The sequence below is a fragment of the Vipera ursinii genome (genome assembly GCF_947247035.1).
Source record: "Vipera ursinii genome assembly, chromosome: 5".
NCBI classification, from domain to species: domain Eukaryota; kingdom Metazoa; phylum Chordata; class Lepidosauria; order Squamata; family Viperidae; genus Vipera; species Vipera ursinii.
In genome coordinates, this window is record NC_139518.1 from 97,215,682 (window position 1) to 97,234,859 (window position 19,178).

The 19,178-nt window shown below is 43.4% G+C and overlaps 1 protein-coding gene across 1 annotated transcript; it reads right to left on the reverse strand.

Moving 5' to 3' along the window:
* Window positions 1–5,365: 5,365 nt before the first annotated feature.
* On the reverse strand, window positions 5,366–12,518 carry LOC310640972 (mannose-binding protein-like). The gene is made up of 5 exons (XM_083363562.1): window positions 12,372–12,518; window positions 11,822–12,023; window positions 10,542–10,649; window positions 9,202–9,285; window positions 5,366–6,046 (listed from the first exon to the last, which is right to left on the reverse strand). The coding sequence occupies exons 2-5, from the start codon at window positions 12,012–12,014 to the stop codon at window positions 5,673–5,675; spliced, it is 759 nt and encodes a 252-aa protein (XP_083219688.1). The 5' UTR covers window positions 12,015–12,023; window positions 12,372–12,518; the 3' UTR covers window positions 5,366–5,672.
* Between the last annotated feature and the right edge of the window lie 6,660 nt (window positions 12,519–19,178).

Genomic DNA, 19,178 nt, shown 5'->3' on the forward strand with positions numbered 1-19,178 from the left:
GTGTTACTTAAGGAGGCATTAGCCCACTGCTCCACCAAGGCTCTTTTTGCAGATTGTGCAGATTTTGCAGATTGTGTTGTGATTCCTCACCAGCCAGTGGATCCGGCAGCTGAGTCTGAGGAATCAGAGGAGGAGGAGGGGCTTGGAGTGACATGAGAGTCAGAGAAAGACTCTGAGGAGCTCCAAGACTTACAGTCAGAAGAGGATTCTGGCCCCTCTACTCGTGCTCAGGCTGAGACACAGCTGTGCTGGGAGCCTGAGTTGGACAGTGATGAAGCACAGCTGGGAGATATCCAGGATGCATGAAAACGCTGGCAAGAGAAGTGAGCAGGGCAGAGGAATGCAATGGGGCGGCTCCAAAGGCAAAGAAGAAGGCATTAGGAAGCCATGCCTTGGCTGAATAATAAAAGGGAAGGTGTGGAAAGTACTGGTTGCCGAAGGCAACCGTTTGTGTTGAGAATTGAGTTTCTGTGAAGTGTGTTTGTTTGCCTTGGACATTGACTCAGGTCTGTGAATAATAAAAGGGGTTGGTTTTTCTTGCAGTTCCTGCCTGCTTGTTGGAAGAGGGACTTCACCTTGTGAGCATAACAAGGACTCACCTAGGCTGGGAGAGAACAGATTGGAGTCATTTATCTTGGATTTTTTTCCCCCGACTTTGAGTTGTTGAACACGTCCGTTGTGAATGTCAAATCATTAAGGTGATGGGCTGATGAGCTCTGGACGAGCAACTGCAGGCCAATTTCTTGGGATTTCCCCAAAACCTCTCCCAAGAGGAAAGGACATTAGTTTGTCTTTTAGCTGGAATAATGGCTCTCTCTGTCCTCGTGCTCTTTCAAAAACTATTACGACGACACTTCCAAATGAGATGTTTGATTGGTAGCCTGAAGACCCTTTCCCTTTGAGCCCACCCTCAAGTGTGCCCTTTTTGTTAGGTAGCCAGGACTGAATTCTCACCTTTCCAGATATGGCACTTGGAAAAGGTCATGGCTCACCTCAGCTATAAATCACCGAGTCCCTGACATCGGTCTAAATGGAACCGAATCATCAGCTCTTTTCCAGGCTAGCTCCTGGCTTGGTTGCAGTTTTGCAACAACCTGAAGTTGTCAAAATTGGCATGACCAGGAGGAGGCAGCAGCAAAGAGATCAGCCCAAAATGGTCTTCTGGATTGTTCCTGCTGCAATGTGGTAGTCCTAACTAAGGTGGAATAGAATAGAATAGAATAGAATAGAATAGAATAGAATAGAATAGAATAGAATAGAATAGAATAGAATAGAATAGAATAGAATAGAATAGAATAGAATAGAATAGAATATGGAATGGAGTGGAGTGGAGTGGAGTAGAGTAGAGTAGAGTAGAGTAGAGTAGAGTAGAGTAGAGTAGAGTAGAATATAGAATAGAATAGAATAGAATAGAATAGAATAGAATAGAATAGAATAGAATAGAATAGAATAGAATAGAATAGAATAGAATAGAATAGAATAGAATAGAATAGAATAGAAGAATAGAATAAATAGAGTAGAGTAGAGTAGAGTAGAGTAGAGTAGAGTAGAGTAGAGTATGGAACGGAGTGGAGTAAAGTAGAGTGTAGAATAGAATAGAATAGAATAGAATAGAATAGAATAGAATAGAATAGAATAGAATAGAATAGAATAGAATAGAATAGAATAAACAGATAATAGAATAGAATAGAATAGAATAGAATAAACAGATTATAGAATAGAATAGAATAGAATAGAATAGAATAGAATAGAATAGAATAGAATAGAATAGAATAGAATAGAATAGAATAGAATAGAATAGAATAGAATAGAATAGACAGATAATAGAATAGAATAGAATAGAATAGAATAGAATAGAATAGAATAGAATAGAATAGAATAGAATAGAATAGAATAGAACTGGAATGGACCTTGGAGGTCTTCTAGTCCAGTCCCCCTACTCAAGCAGGAGAACCTATACCATTTCAGACAAGTGACTGTCCAGTCTCTTCTTAAAGACTTCCAGTGATGGAGCACCCACCATTTCTGAAGGCAACTTCTGTTCCCCTGGTTAATTGTCCTCACTGTTAGGAAGTTTCTCCTTAGTTCCAGGTTGTTTCTCTCTTTGATTAGGGTCCAACTATTGTTTCTTGTCCTGCCTTCTGGTGCTTTGGAGAATAACGTGACCCCCTCCTCTTTGTGGCAGCCCCTCAAATACTGGGATGCTGCTGTCATGTCGCCCCTGTTTCCTCTTTTCTCTAGACTAGCCAAACCCAAGTCCTGCAGCCATTCTTTGATCATTTTAGTTGCTCTTCTCTGAACTTTTTCCAAAGTCTCAACATCTTTTTGGTAGTACGGTAACCAAAATTGGTTGCAATTCAAAACACCCGTGAAGTGTGTAGCTTAAAACAACAACAGACAAACAAAAAAGTTCCTCTTCTTTGTACAAATTGGTTAATCAGAGCCCCTGTAAAAACCCCATTAGCACCCTATGCATGAGCTTCAATTGGTGCAAAGATGGCTAATGTTGTCAGGACCCACCTCAATCCACATCTTAGGAAATAAGAACTCTTGGATGCAAGTTTAGTCCAAAAGGAAAATGTTTACTAGGAAGGAATCGATTGTGGGAATACAAGACGGAATCTGAGAAAAGTTACATTTCAATCCTATATAAACCATTCCCATTCCAGTCCCTCCCCTCATCCATTTGGTCAGGCTGTCATCAGTTGCTAGGTGTCAGGTCCTTCCATGGGAAAGGGAACTCTCCTTGGTTTTATGGTTATTGCTTCCCTTTTCAGTTGTAAATGAAGATACAAACCAGATCTGTCTGTCCCCCTCCCTTCCCCCGTTAAAACATCCCCTGTTGTTTGAAAATCGCTTTAGTAACCATCCTCTCCCCCCCCCCCCTCGGAGAGATGGCAGAATCCCCAGTAATAGCACGTTGTTCTACCTATACAATTATGAAATGTGATATAAATGGATTCTGACAAATGTATAATTAATGCAAAATTAAATGGTGAGCAGAGACTCTTCATAAAGTTTAATGGCTGAGAAAACAAAGCCGTCTCAAAATAATTTGTGTTATTTAAGACATGGGGTTTTTTAAAGGATCTGCTTGTTCAGGCTGGGAAGTGTTCGGTACACATCTGAGTCACGCGGATAGCTGTTTCTGAAAAATAATGCATTGCGAAGTTCATCAGGTGCTAGCTCTTGTTCCCTCCCAGAGTTTTGTTGGCACTGAATGAAAAGAACAGCCTGTTGACAATGCAAAATCTTTTTTATACAGTCCCCTAACAACTGTGAACAGCACGATGCGGGGCTGTTAAGTTGTCAGAAGTCTGCAGGAGCACAAGTCACAAAAGCTCAGATGACCTCGGCACAGTCTCGTCTGGCCAAGCTACGATTCACTCATTTCAATAAAGAGGTTTGAGTTGGTTTGTGGCGTTTTTAACTGGGAAAGATCTACAACTCCAGCAAGTTGTATTTGTTTGAAAGTGGTTGAGAGGACACAGACACTTTATCGTTAGCGTTATTATTAGCCAACTTTTGAAAACATGGCAATGCAACCACGTATCGAATATAAAGTATAAAACAACAATAAACGTTGCACTGTCCTATGTTTCCCCAAAAATAAAACTGGGTCTCAATATATATTAATTTTTACTCCAGAAGACACATTAAGGCTTATTTTCTGGTTAGGGCTTATATTTGAGGAAATACGGTACTAAATGCTGGCTGACCATTTTAACTGGGTCTTATTTTGGGGGTGTTCTGGGAGTTGAAGTCCACGAGTCATAAAAGAGCCAAGGTTGCCTACCCCTGGCCTATGCACACATGGTTTTCATAAAGAAATACCGGTTTATCAACCACCTAAAAGGTAACTTTGCTAATTCATGTCAAAGTGAAATGTCTATCTGAGTATATTTTTAAAACATCTCTAACCCAGTCCCCTCTTCTCTATATCACCTAATTATAAGGAAGTAGAATGGATGGTTGAGATTCCCAAAGTGCATGAGAAGTCATGACAAGACCCAACAGTGGGCACAGCAGACACAAGACACACCCACATGCACCCCGTGTCACTAAGGAATCAGAACTGCGAAGAATTTGTCTTATGATAGACCTCTAGCACAGAGGTCCCCAACTTTTTGGGCACCAGGGACCAATACCATGGAAAACAGATTTTTCCACAGATGGGAGGGTGTGTGGTTTCGTGTGCTGCCTGCATCCCGCGGATGGGGCTTTGCTTGTTTGTGTGGCCCAGTTGCTGGCATGCCGTGGCCCGGTACTGGTCCACGGACCAGGGGTTGGGGACCCCTGCTATAGCAAACCCCATAGGGCAGGGGTGTCAAACTACTGGCCTGCGGGCTGGATATGTCATGACGAAAGGGCGCCCTTCCCATTGCCGGCAATGGGGAAAAAGCTCTGATACATCATGCGACATCACGTGACCTCGCAAGTTTAACATATCTGCCATAAGGAGTCCTATCACACAATGCAGAGAAGTGGAGGTATAATTCTGAAGGTGACCACTAGGGGGAGCCAAACTCTTCTCCTAAACAGGCCAGTGCTACTCTCAATATTTTACTGGCCTTGCCAGCATGTGGAAGATCAGGACGCTTTTTTGTGTGTGAGTGTTTTTGTGTTTGTGTGTATGAGTGTAACAGGTGAATCTGAAGGTTGTATAAGCTATGGAACACTACTGGTGCAGAAGCAACATCCAAACCATTCTCTGCTTGCAAAGGAAAGGGGAAAATCCTTTCACAGTCTTTGATTATTAATCTATCAGAGTAGGGATCCAGGCAGGTCCAAAATTCCTATACTGTAACTGGAGCTTTAATTTTCTGAAAGAGAAAGAAGTCGTATTTCCTCTTAAATGCTTTGATAAGAATATACTTTCAATCTTTTTATCAACATTATTAATACACGTGAATAATAGGACTAGATTACCTGATAGAAACAATGGATGGAAACTAATAAAGGAGAGAAGCAACCTAGAACTAAGGAGAAACTTCTTAACAGTGAGGACAATTAACAAGTGGAACAGAAGTTGCCTTCAGAAGTTGTAGGACCTCTATCACTGGAGGCTTTTAAGAGAAGACTGGACAGCCATTTGTCGGGAACGGTTTAGGGACTAGAAAACCTCCAGGGTCCCTTCCAACTCTGTTATTCTATGTTCCATGTCTCAAAATTTTGGAGGCATTTTCAGAGCTTAATCAGAACAGAACATCTAAGATGTTACCAACTGATCTTCAGATTTAAGAAGAGGCAACGGATGGAAACAAGGAGAGAAGCAACCTAGAACTAAGGAGAAACTTCCTGATAGTTACAACAATTAACCAGTGGAACAACCTGCCTCCAGAAGTGGTGAATGCTCCAACACAGAAAGTTTTTAAGAAGAGACTGGACAGCCATTTGTCTGGAATGGTATAGGGTTTCCTGCCTGAGCAGGGAGTTGGACTAGATGACCTCCAAGGTCCCTTCCAACTTTATTATATTATAAAACTTTTATTCATTAAACATGAACCTCAGTCAACAGAGCATTCAAACTGACTGGCACTAATGATTAACGTGGGTTGCTGCCAGCATCCTAGGTATCAACCAGGTATCTCCTTAAAATGTAAGATGTTCCAATTAGCACAGTTTCATCATCATCATCGTTGTTGTTCTGGTTATTATTATTATTATTAAGCTCAGAGTTCACAAATGATGAGTGCTTGGTGATCACAGCTGATGTCATTCCATTGGGAATCTTGGAGTAGTATCGCACAGTCTTCCTCGTTCAAGTTGTTAGGTTCTGTACTTTTCCACTTGGTGTACCTCACCGGCTGCCCATTCAAATACACAAATTTGCCTTCCGTCTGGAGATCACTCACACCCAGGTAGATGTACTTGTTGAGTCTCTTGGCCATTGCCGTCAAGGCCGTGTTCTCAGCCACATTCATGGCAACTGCCAGAGCACCCCCAGCATGGCTGCAGAGAGATTTCCCGTTTGCGAAATTTTCACTCTGACCCGTTGAAACGAAGGTCTTCCCTCCGACGGTGGTCACCCCCTGCATGGCGAAGACTAGGCTCCAGGGAAAAAAATAAAGAAATCAATTAATCACCGTGAAAACAGCTTCTGGCGAATGAATAGACACAGCTCAGGGCAAACCCTGAAGCTGCACATTGACAGATCTCCTTCTAACTTAGTTTAGGGATTTAGCTGGCAACCATATCAAAATGATTTATAATGGCTTATTTCCCAGCCAAGCCTATTCTCCATCCAAGGACTAACCAGGCTACCAGTTAAGCAGGTTTGGCACTGCCTTCATCACTGTGGTTTATTTCTCAGCCAAGCCTATTCTCCATGCAAGGACTAACCAAGTCTACCAGTTAACCAGGTTTGTCACTGCCTTCACTGTGGTTTATTTCTCAGCCAAGCCCATTCTCCATGCAAGGACTAACCAGGTCTACCAGTTAACCAGGTTTGGCACTGCCTTCTTCACTGTGGTTTATTTCTCAGCCAAGCCTATTCTCCATGCAAGGACTAACCAGCTCCACCAGCTAACCGGGTTTGTCACTGCCTTCTTCACTGTGGTTTATTTCCCAGCAAAGACTATTCTTCATGCAAGGACTAGCTCATCTTTTCCAATCCTGTAACTCAGGGGTCCGCAACCCCTGGGCCATGGACCGGTACCGGGCTGCAGCATGCCAGCAACTGGTCCACACAAACAAGCAAAGTCCCATCCGTGGGATGCAGGCAGCACACAAAACCACACACTCTCTGCTCCATGGAAAAACCTTTCTCCAAGGAACCGGTCCCTGGTGTCCAAAAGGTTGGAGACCTCTGCTGTAACTGGATCTAGACAAATGCAAAGGTCAGTTTTGTCCAGAAACCATTAGGGCTTAGTTGGGCAATGATGTTACCTATAGACATCTTAACCCTTACAGCTTTTCTGCCTTCCTTATAGAGATGCTGTTAGTTTGATTTATTTTCCCCTCCAGGAACTGGATATATGTGTATTCTGCAAAGCACTTTGCTCATTGATTATATTCCCTGCAGGCATTCTTATTTATCCGCAGCCAAGTTTAAATATCTTGAATGCTCTTCAAGGAGTTTTTGGAAATTCAAAAAGCAAGGGGTGGATGGGGGGGGGGAAATATCTATGTGGCTTGAAAAGTTGTCAGGATCAATATCTAATGGAAGTTAAAAAGAATGGACGGTGCCGTCTTGTTATTTTTTTTGTTGGCGTTTCTTTTGAGATCAGCTAATACAAATAAACATTGTCACCTCACTGGGTAGATCACACTTACATGGATGTATGTATAACTGGATCTACATGGAGGGAAGTAAACAGTGGGGCACCCCCAAAGTTCTGTCTGAGACCCAGTACTCTTCAACATCTTCATAAATGATTTGGATGAGGGAAGAGAAGGGGAAACTCATCAAATGTGCAGATGACACCAAGCTGGTGGGAATACCAAACACTCCAGAAGATAGGCTTAAGATCCAGTAGGATCAAAACAGGATCTCAGTATCACTTTATAAAGCCTTAGTAAGACCATACCTAGAATGCTGCATCCAGTTTTGGTCGCCATATTATAAAAAAGAGGTAGAGACTCTGGAAAGAGTGCAGAAAAGAGCAACAAAGAGTGCTGGAAGTTAAACATATGACGAACATTCACAGGACTAGAATAGAATAGAATAGAATAGAATAGAATAGAATAGAATAGAATAGAATAGAATAGAATAGAATAGAATAGAGCTGGAAGGGACCTTGGAGGTCTTCTAGTCCAGCCCCCCACTCAAGCAGGAGAACTGTTGTGATTCAGGGTCAGCCTGTGGGTTCGGCAGTTGGGTTGGACGATTCTGAGGAGGAGGAGGGGGGTGTTGGAGAGCTTGCTGAGGATAGTATTGAGGCTCCGCAGAGCCCTCAGCCAGGCCCCTCCCATCTGGTCACCACGGAGACCCAGCTGTGTGAGCCTGATAGCGTGGATGAAGATGACCCACAGCTGGCCCTGTTCAAGGATGCCCGACGCAGGAGGCAGTCAATCAGGAGTAAACAGAGGAAGGCAATGGGGCACCTTGGAAGGAGGCAGAGAGAAGCCATGCCCTGAACTGTTTACAAGGGGAATGTGTGGGAGGGCTGGTTTGCTGAAGGCAACCGTTTGAATAGCTCCTGTTTCATGGTTCGTGTTTGCTCTGTTTGCACTGTTTGCTCTGTTTTATGTTAATAAATTTGGCAGGCTTAGTTCCAGCCTCTTGCCGTTTTGTAAAGGGGTTGTCCCTGCCTTTTCTTCAGGGCCGGTAGTAGGCTGGTACAGAACAAGAACCTACACCATCTCAGACAAGTGACTGTTTAGCCTCTTCTTAAAAATCTCCAGTGATGGAGCACCCACTATATCTGGAAGCAAGCTGTTCCACTGATTAATTGCCCTCACTGTTAGGAAATTTCTCCTTAATTCCAGGTTGCTTCTTTCTTTGATTAGTTTCCAACCATTGGAACTGGGTATGACTAGTCTAGTGAAAAGAAGGACTAGGGACGACATGATAGCAGTGTTCCAGTATTTGAAAGGTTGCCACAAAGAAGAGGGGGGGTCAAGTTATTCTCCAAAGCACCAAAGGGCAGGACAAGAAACAATGGTTGGAAACTGGAGCAAACTGGAATTAAGGAGAAACTTCCTAACGGTGTGGGCAATCAACCAGTGGAACAGACGTTGTGGGTGCTTCATCACCGGAGGTTTTTAAGAAAAGACAGGACAGCCACCTGTCTGAAATGGTCGAGGGTCTCCTGTTTGATCATGGGGTTGGACTAGAAGACCTCCAAGGTCCCTTCCAACTCTGTTATTCTGTAACACTGGGCCCTACCTGACAAAATAAAATTAAGTATGGTCTTACCAAGGCATTGCAAAGTGGTATTAACACTTCACGTGATCTTGATTCTATCCCTCTGTTAGTGCATCCTAGGACCAAGTTGGCTTTTCTGGTGGCTGCAATGTTGCTGGCTTATGTTTAAGTGGTCGTCCACTCAGACTCCCTGACCCCTCTTTCAGTTACTACTACTGAGCCAAACATTTGGTTTTCTTGCCTAAAGGTAGAATCTTACTTTCCTCTTCACTGAACTGAAGGGATTGAGTTGGCCACCCTGCTCATGATTACTTTCTCTGCCCAAACCCCCAGATATTGCACACAAACACCATCCAGCAGCAAACACCGTCCATGCCCATAGCCTTTCTTACTCTTTTGGCTTTTGCTAAGTTGAGCTTGTAACGTCTGCACCGTCTTTTCCAAAGCAGCAACTTGCCTTTGAACAGGATCAACAGCTACAGAGAAAAACAACAACAACAACAGAGAAAAGGAAATCTAAATCAAACATTTTTTTCTCTTTCAGCCACTCTCTACCCACACCCATTTTCTTTGTTTAGGGTGGGGGTGTCCAACCTTCGCGACTTTAAGACTTGCGGACTTCAATTCCCATGCTGGCTTGGGAGTTTTGGAAGTTGAAGCCTCCAAGGCTTGAAGTTGCAAAGGTTGGACTCCCTGGTCTATTATATCTAGACCAGAGAAATCTGTATTGCACTGTGAAGACCAAGCCCCTACCCCCTCCAATAAACAACCCAACGAGAAACAGTTTATAGCAAACGAAGCCCCTATATTCATAAAAGGTAAAGGTTCCCCCGCACACGCGTGCTAGTTGTTTCCGACTCTAGGGGGCGGTGCTCATCTCCGTTTCAAAGCCAAAAAGCCAGCGCTTGTCCGAGGATGTCTCCATGGTCATGTGGCTGGCATGACTAGATGCCAAAGGCGCACGGAACACTGTTACCTTCCCACCGGAGTGGTCCCTATTTTTCTACTTGCATTTTTACGCACTTTCGAACTGCTAGGTTAGCAGAAGCTGCGACGAGTAACAGGCGCTCACTCTGTTACGCGACACTCAGGATTTGACCCGCCAAACTGCCGACCTTCTGATCGACAAGCTCAGCGTCCTAACCCACTGAGCCGCCGCGTCAATGCAAACCCTGAATGTAGGTTTTGACGGATCTAGCACTGGCTAGTGTACATATTGACAGAGCTGTGTCGACTGCTGTATTTTATAAATGCAGTGCTTTTATTTGCTTGTCCTTGTTCATCAGGGGATAGATGTATAAAGATAAAGGAGGGCTGCTTAAAAAACACATTGCCGTTAAAATGTTCTTAAGCATTTGTCAACGTTTAGGTTAAATAAGAGGTTTTAGACAGAAACGAAGAATAAATGCTGGTTTGGGCCTAGCCCAGTTGCTATAAGTTATAAATTGAGAAGTTGCTGCCAGTTTGAGCCAGGTAACCTGACTCTCTCTTGAATCAGGAATTCAGATCTTTGTTGAATTAGAACCACTAAGAATTTTGCATTTGTTCTTCTGACATTTGAGACAAGGATTTCCTCCCCACTAAAAGTTACACAAGGCTAGCAAAGCAAGAAAAACAGAACTGTTGATGGACATTGCAACATTCCCCCATATCTGAGCTCTTCTTGGAAATATCAGAACCTCCCCGTCCTTCTCATGCAGGCAAAACTCACCCTCAAAGAATAGTTTCCTACCTGCCATTTCTCCTTTTTGTCCTTTCTGGCCTGGGGCTCCTGTGTTTCCCTTTGGTCCTGAAGGACCAGCCTTTCCGGGGACTCCTTGTTGACCCTTCACTTGGAGGCCTAGGGTATGAGACAAAGCAGCATTGTTTTGGACTCCATTTTCCCAAAACAGCCATCCCCTTCCCCAAATCGCAGCATCTATCCATCAGACATCTCCAACTTGAAAAGATGTTTGCCGATGACAGGATGTTTTGCTAGGCCAGGGGTGTCAAACTCAATTTCATTCAGCATTGCGGTTTCCCTCAGGGGGCCGGGTTGGTATGGCCAGGATGGGCGTGGCCTACTGGGTGGGCGTGGCTAGAGTGCGTATGGCCTACTGGGTGGGCGTGGCCAGCTCTACATCATTCGCATCAAGGGTGCCTATGGGGACCTGGGCAGGAGTGGGACAGATCTGAGGGTCTCTGGCAGGAGGAGGGTCTCTGAGCCAGGGCCAAGGCAGTGGGGGCCGTTCCCTCACTCTTTCCAGGATGGCTTCGCAGGCCACATGAAACCACTTCGCGGGCCGGATCCGACCCCCGGGCCTTGTGTTTGACATGTCTGTGCTAGGCTGAAGAATCAGTTGCATCACTGGAGGATTTCAAGAAGAGAATGGACGGCCACCGTCTGAAATGGCATAGGATCTCCTGCTTGAGCAAGGGGCTGGACTAGAAGACCTCCAAGGTCCCTTTCAGCTCTATTCTGATTCTGACAGGCTATTGGGCACAAGCAACTGGAGCCATTTCTCAGATATCTAAAGTAAGCAACTTTATTCTAGAATTTTCCCCAGACTCTTGCCTTCTTCCCCTCGGAATGGCCAGATGGACCAACTTCATGGATCTTGGGGGAAGGCCACATTTATGACATTTACTGCTATGGAAGACTCTAAGCTAGGTCCTCACTTACTCCCTCCTTCCAGCCTAGCTGACAGTTTTCCAACATGTCAAAAAACGAAGAAGAATCTATAACTTTGTTAAAGCTTCTCTTTCTTTTTGTTTAAATACAGGAATAAGATTAACTACATAGCACTATGCAATGAGCACACTGTGTATGTGCGTATGAGAAAGAGCGGGAGAAAGAGAGAGGGAGAGAGAGAGAAAGGGATGGAGAGAGAGAGAAAAAGGGATGGAGAGAAAGAGGGATGGAGAGAGAGAAAGGGATGGAGAGGAGAGAGAGAGGGACGGAGAGAGAGAGAGAAAGAGAGTGAGAGTGAGGGGGAGAGGGAGAGGGAGAGAGAAAGATTTCAGAAATTATACCTATGTCTCCTTTCTCTCCTTTGGCCCCATCCCTTCCATCTCTTCCTGGCAAACCAGCAACTCCTGGGTTGCCACAAGCCAACACTGTGCAGGAGTTTGTATCCCAACTCCTTGTCTCTGGAGAAGCAGCCAAAGCCAACGATGCTCCTGAGAAGAGCAGCAGCAAAGTCTTGAAAAGTCGGAGGGAAAACATGGTTGGTACCTTGGATCAAGAACAAAGTTAAGGAGAGATTATTTGGGGTGAGGTGGCTTGTTTCATGATTTAGAGTTAAGAGACCAAAATAAATCGCAATGGGGTATCTGGATAATGTTCAAAGCTACATACCTGTCAACAACATTCATCAAGTAGAGGTGACGTGTGCTAAATAAATAAATAAACAAACCAAGTGGCAACACTGTTGAGCAATTTAATCAGCCACTCAACCTAGGTTCTCCAGATCTTAGAGAATGCTTTGGTTCAAGCATCTTGGGAGAAGGAGAATAGAAGGAGAATTGCTATAAACATTTACAAAGCAGAGTTTGAGTTGAGTATGGAGTCAGCGTTGCTTACCAGAGCGTTCCTCGATCAGCTAGAGCAGTTCCTTCACCCTGGAAAAAGATGAAGGTTGATCCAGATGGAATAAATTCTCTTCTCTTTTCAACAGCAGGGGAAAAAACACAAGAGAAAAACCCAGGCAGTTGTGCGTTTCACGTTACTTCTGCTCTTGCTCAAGATATCAGATTGCAAAACTAAATTTTGCATAGTTCCGCTTACTGGCATGCATGCAGCCTCTTAGTGTAAACTTTCACCCTATTTATTTATTACAAAACCATTGTCAGTTGCCAGGTCAGATCAATTTGCACAGGGCTCAATTCCAATCAGTCAGTCAGTCAGTCAATTTAGAGTTGACTCACTGACTGACTGATTGATTAGGCTTATAAACCACTTCAATCCAACTCTTTTGAGCAGTGCAAGGGGTGGCTTAAAGATATATGTGGCTTTTAACCCTCTCCAATTACCCAGAGTGTAAAAAAAGGGGGTCAAACTTTTGAGACCCTGAGTCTACAAAACAGATCTTGCAACTCCGAGGCTTGCGTTTGTTACATCCAGGTTCAAACTGTTTCATCGAAGCTCCCGGGATAAATAAGCTGGGAGAACGCAGAGCAGAATGCACGTCAGAGCAGCAGATATTTTTCAGAGTCCTTCTTTAAACAATCTCAATTTATCCCAGTGAAGATAACTTTCTCACTGTCCATGAATTAATCTGCCTCTTTGTTTTTAACCATTTTTCCTCTCAGGAAGAGTTTATCAATTCCTCTTGGCCTTCCCAAGGCTTAGTTGAATGAGTGCTTAACCCTGAATTATAGTTGGTTTTGTATTTCTGACCAAACATTAAGGTAAAGGTAAAGGTCCCCCCGCACATGCGTGCTAGTCGTTTCCGACTCTAGGGGCCGGTGCTCATCTCTGTTTCAAAGCCGAAGAGCCAGCGCTTGTCCGAGGACGTCTCCGTGGTCATGTGGCCGGCATGACTAGACGCCAAAGGCGCACGGAACGCTGTTCCCTTCCCACCGGAGTGGTCCCTATTTTTCTACTTGCATTTTTACGTGCTTTCGAACTGCTAGGTTGGCAGAAGCTGGGACGAGTAACAAGCGTTCACTCTGCTACGCGGCACTCGGGATTCGACCTGCCAAACTCCGACCTTCTGATCGACAAGCTCAGCGTCCCTTTTAACCAAACATTAGTTCTTGTAAAAAGGTCTTTTTTTTTCTTTTTTGGAATTTTTATGCTTGCTTGCTTGCTTGCTTGCTTCCTTCCTTAATCCCCTCCTTCTTTCCCTCCTTCTCATTCCCATCTCCTTCTCATTCCCATCTTCCTTCCTTCCTTCCTTCCTTCCTTCCTTCCTTCCTTCCTTCCTTCCTTCCTTCCTTCCTTCCTTCCTTCCTTCCATTCCCTTTGTATTGAGTAGCAATTCATTGCCAAAATATGATTCCATCCAGACTGAAATCCATTCATAGTTGCAAATAAATATAGATCAAATCTTTGGCTAGAATCTTTGACTAAAGCTTCAAAATTTTCAAAATCTTTGAAGCTGGTGAAAACTGGTAGTAGAGGGACATAATTGTCAGTGGTTCTCTTATTTACAGTTATTAGAAAGGTTTCAAGCAGGAAAAAGAGTTTATGGTTTCCAACATTGCAAAACTGAACATGAAATAGAATTGCATAGGAATGATGAACATGTGACTGCTAAAATGTACATTTTGTTTTACTGACGTTTGTAACAGAAGTGAAAGCATATATGATAAAATGAGCTAAAATCTTTGGTTAGAATATTCAGACAGAACCATGGGAAAATTTGCAGATGGAAGGATTTACATTTTTGTTATGTTGTAGCTGTAAAGAGATTTTTTTTTAAAAAAATGATGTAACATTGGGATTGTTCACCAGACAAATTGTACAGAATGTATAAAGGCACTTGAAACATTACATTGGAAATCTGAACAGAAACGAAGGGACATTTTGTTATGTTTAGTGAATCTGTGTAAAAAAAAAAGTAGAAAATTCTGAATTCAAATTCAGAGGACTTTAAAGATTAATACACAATTGAGACCAGAAGTCTTCTCCTTGCGATTGGTGGACAAACAATTGGAAAAAAATGTCACATAACGTTGTTTTTGTATGTGATAGTTACAGTGAGATTATTGTATATATACAAAGATGGAAAGACTTGGCATTATCCACAGTGGAGGAATGGTTGATGGTGGAACTTGCTGAGATGGCCAAAATGACTTCTTTCATCAGGGAAAAGATAATATTTATGACAATTGATTATTAGAAATCCCTTATGGACTTTATACATAGAAAAGGAAAGAAAATGAACTTATGATTTATGCTTTTTGATGATTAGACAAGATTATACAGCCTTTGCTGAAAACTGCTGTGAAGAAGATTGGAAGCTACTTTGGAAGACAATTTCTATTATTCTTTTTACATTTCCCCAACACACACACACCCCTTTCTTGCATTTTTAGTTTTTTTTTTACTGGTTTCATTTACATTTTCATCTGCAGAGTAGCAGAGTTGCTCAATACAAGTTGAGGACAATTGGGACTTTGTCCATTGGATCAAGCTAGCCAGCCGGGCATTGAGTCACTGATTGCATTTGCATAGCACCAGAAGATTTATTTATTTATTTATTTACTTACTTACTTACTTACTTACTTACTTACTTACTTATTTATTTATTTATTTATTTATTTATTTATTTGTTTGTTTGTTTGTTTGTTTGTTTGTTTGTTTAATTTCTATACCGCCCTTCTCCCGAGGGACTCAGGGCGGTGTACAGGGCAATAAAATCAATAAAAGTACAATATACAAAAGTTAAAAATGAGATTAAATAGACTAGCCCATTACAATAAATAATTAATTAAAAATTACAAATTAAAATACCCCAAACCCATTAGAGCAGGCCGGCTTGTTCAAATAGGTGAGTTTTCAGGTCACGGCGGAAAGAGCGAAGGTCAGGAGCCATCCGGAGCTCAACCGGTAATTGATTCCAAAGGTCTGGCGCACCCACAGAGAACACCCTCTCCTTGGGGGCCGCCAGCCGACACTCTCTGACCGACGGCACCCTGAGGAGGCCCTCTCTGTGGGAGCGCACTGGATGAAGGGAAGTCGACGCCGGCAGCAGGTGCTCCCGTAAGTAATCCGGACCCATGCCATTTAGGGCTTTATAGGTCATCACCAGCACCTTGAATCTCACCCGGAGGGCAACTGGAAGCCAATGCAGCTCGCGGAGTAGAGGTGTTACATGGGAGTATCGGGAGACCCCCAACACAACTCACGCGGCCGCATTCTGCACCAGCTGGAGCCTCCGAGTGGTCCTCAAGGGCAGCCCCATGTACAGAACATTGCAGTAGTCTATGCTCTGATTTATTTATTTTTATTTTTTATTTTTTATTTTAATTCCATTTATATCCCGCCCTTCTCCGAAGACTCAGGGCGGCTTACAAGCTTAGCAGTAGCCTTCATTCTATGTATATGCCTGCTTATTAGGGCTTTCACACACCCCCCAAGCGGCATTATTACAAAGTCAGCTTAATTGCCCCCAACAATCTGGGTCCTCATTTTACCTACCTCGGAAGGATGGAAGGCTGAGTCAACCTTGAGCCTGGTGGGACGCGAACCTGCACTAATTGCAGGCAGCTGGTGTTACTTAAGGAGGCATTAGCCCACTGCTCCACCAAGGCTCTGGCAGGAGAGGCTTAACACAAGTTGGAGAGAACTGAGACTAGGTCCATTGGATCAAGCTGATGGCCTGCATGCCTAACAGCGTAGGAACCAAACAACTACATATCTAATTGCCCTGTACACCGCCCCGAGTCCTTGGAGAGGGGCGGTATATAAATCTAATAAAATAAATAAATAAATAAATAAATAAATAAATAAATAAATAAATAAATAAATAAATAAATAAATAAATAAAGAAAGCGGGAAGGCTACAAGAGAATATGATCTAATCAGAAGCGTGCATCTGAGCAAAAGTGCAGTCTTAAACATCAATACTTTGAAAACAGCAGAAGTTCATCCTTGGAGTGTGCTTGTGTTATTGCTATTTTATTTGAGAATGTCTGGTTTGATTCAATGGAGTTTGCCTTTTGCAGCTCTGTGTGTGTGTGTGTGTGTGTGTGTGTGTGTGTGTGTGTTTCTCTTTTTAATTTTGGATATTTGTCCTATTTGTAAGGAGATGGCTAGTTTTCGTGGGCAGCTTGTTCTATTAGTTTGTGCTCTTCAGGCTGATATTAGTGGGCCAACTCAGCTACTGTTTTCTGCTGAGCTGCCTCCTTCTCCCACATACACCCCACAGGAGAAGGGCAGTGTGGACAATGGTTGGAGCTGGCAGTGTCCAGCGGTGGACCATAAACATGAAGCTTTGGGTGGTGTCCTTGCATCGCAGATATCCTGCCTTTGTTGAACTTGATACTATGATGGTAGGTCCAGCTGTTTTGTGATAATGATGGTGACTCAGCTGAACAGGGCATTGTGGTCCATGAGGAAGCAGTTGTCCTTGGTAACAGAAGGCCCGACTCAGGTGTTGCAAATCAGCCATGGGTGGTGAGTAAGGTGTCTAAAGAGAGAAGCCACCTTCTGGTTGGTGAGTCAATTGCAAGAGGGGTCCATTTAAGAAAAGGATGTGGAGATTTGGAAAGACAAGAGGTGTCTGCCTGGTGCTCTATTGCCAGCAGAGAAAAGGGGTGCTTTGTTAAGATACTCAAGAATGCTAGTAAGTTTTTGGGTTAAAAATTTGGTGGAACATTCAAAAGATTTTTAAGAGAAAAATAAAGTTCTCTCGGCAATTGTTTTTATTGGGCATTGTTGTAGATTGTGATGTTAAAGAAAATAACTTGATGTTGAATATGATAATAGCAGCACGGTTACTTGGTGGGACAATATTGGAAGAAGGATAATTTGCCTACTATAGAAGAATGGGTGTTTAAAGTATCGAATCTTGCAGAAATGTCTAAGATTTCTGCTTATTTGAAGGATCATTCACAAGAAAGATATATTTCAGTTTGGAGGAGATGGATAGATTATATTCAGAATAAATATGGGACTAAAAAGTTCCATTTAGCTTATGAGTAGATTTTAGAGGGATATTGTTATTAATTTTAGTGTTAGTACTTTGTGTGTATCTATGTTAAAGGGGAGTTAAAGCACATTATGAATTTGGTAAATTTTATATTATGGATAATTTTTAGTTAGAATATGATTATTATATCTATAACCCTGGGAAGTGGGGGGGAAGGGGGGTGGTTTGGGGTGGGTGGGTTTTGGGGATATGTATTGTAAAATCTTTTTTTGTAAAACTCTTTAATAAAAAAAAAGAATGCTAGCAAAGGACTTTGATATTGTTGTGCATCCTGGCACTAATGACCTGTCTCAAAAAGATGTACTTTCTCTGCAGAAGGATTTCCAGAGCTTTGGACAAGAAATGAGCAAAATAAGCTATAGTCTTACTTTTTCAGAGGTTTTACCTGTACAGAAGTAGGGGGGGGAGGAAAAAGCCAAAGGTTAATGTAAGTTGCAAAATCATTTTATTATACTATATGAAAAGTCACTTTTATACAGTTGGTAAGAAATATAAACAATCCATGCTCCTTCCCCCCCACCCCCACCCCCTTACATTTGCTTGTATCCAGCTGTTGCAAAATCTTCTGGCAGTTCTTGTTTTTCCCCCCAAAGATGTCTCGTTAACACTGCATGAGACCAGAGGTGCTTTTGACAATCTGCCATCTCTCTGAAATAAACTCTAGAGATTTATATTCTCTAACCTTGCTTATGCTAGAGAGCTTCGTAACGGTAATGGTAATGGTTCCCCCGCACATGCGTGCTAGTCATTTCCGACTCTAGGGGCCGGTGCTCATCTCCGTTTCAAAGCCGAAGAGCCAGCGCTTGTCCGAGGACGTCTCCGTGGTCATGTGGCCGGCATGACTAGATGCCAAAGGCGCACGGAACGCTGTTACCTTCCCACCATAGTGGTCCTATTTTTCTACTTGCATTTTTACGTGCTTTCGAACTGCTAGGTTGGCAGAAGCTGGGACGAGTAACAGGCGCTCACTCTGTTACGCGGCACTCGGGATTCGACCCGCCAAACTGCCGACCTTCCGATCGACAAGCTCAGCGTCCTAACCCACTGAGCCACCGCGTCCCTACATAGAGAGCTTCATGCAAGTTTATTTCTGGCTAGGTGAAGCTGAAACTGAAATAAAAGTAATCTTTTTCTTGCAATCTACAATGAGTCATTCATCTAGACTAGGTTTTTCAAGATGAAACTCTTGCCTCGACCCACTACCCAAAACTGGGTGCTGTCAGCCCAAAATATATGCAGGTGTGTATTATGTACATCAGGGGTGTCAAACTCAATTTCATTGAGGGCCGCATCAGCATTGCAGTTGCCCTCAGGGGGCTGGGTGGGTGTGGCCAGGGTGGGCATGGCCTACTGGGTGGGTGTGGCTAGAGTGTGTATGGCCTACTGGGTGGGCGTGGCCAGCTCTACATCGTTCACATCAAGGGTGCCTATGAGGGCCTGGGCAGGAGTGGGACAGATCTGAGGGTCTCTGGCAGAAGGAGGGTCTCTGGGCCAGGGCCAAGGCAGTGGGGGCCGTTCCCTCACTGTTTCCAGGATGGCTTTGCGGGCCGCATGAAACCACTTCGCGGGCCGAATCCGGCCCCCGGACCTTGTGTTTGACATGCCTGATGTACATCATTATAAGCAGCCTTGAGTCTCCTTGCTTAGTATCAATATAACATTAAACACAAGCTCATCACATGGTGAATACTTTCAGAGGGAAAGGTGGACTGACAGCTTTGCGGCTTGCT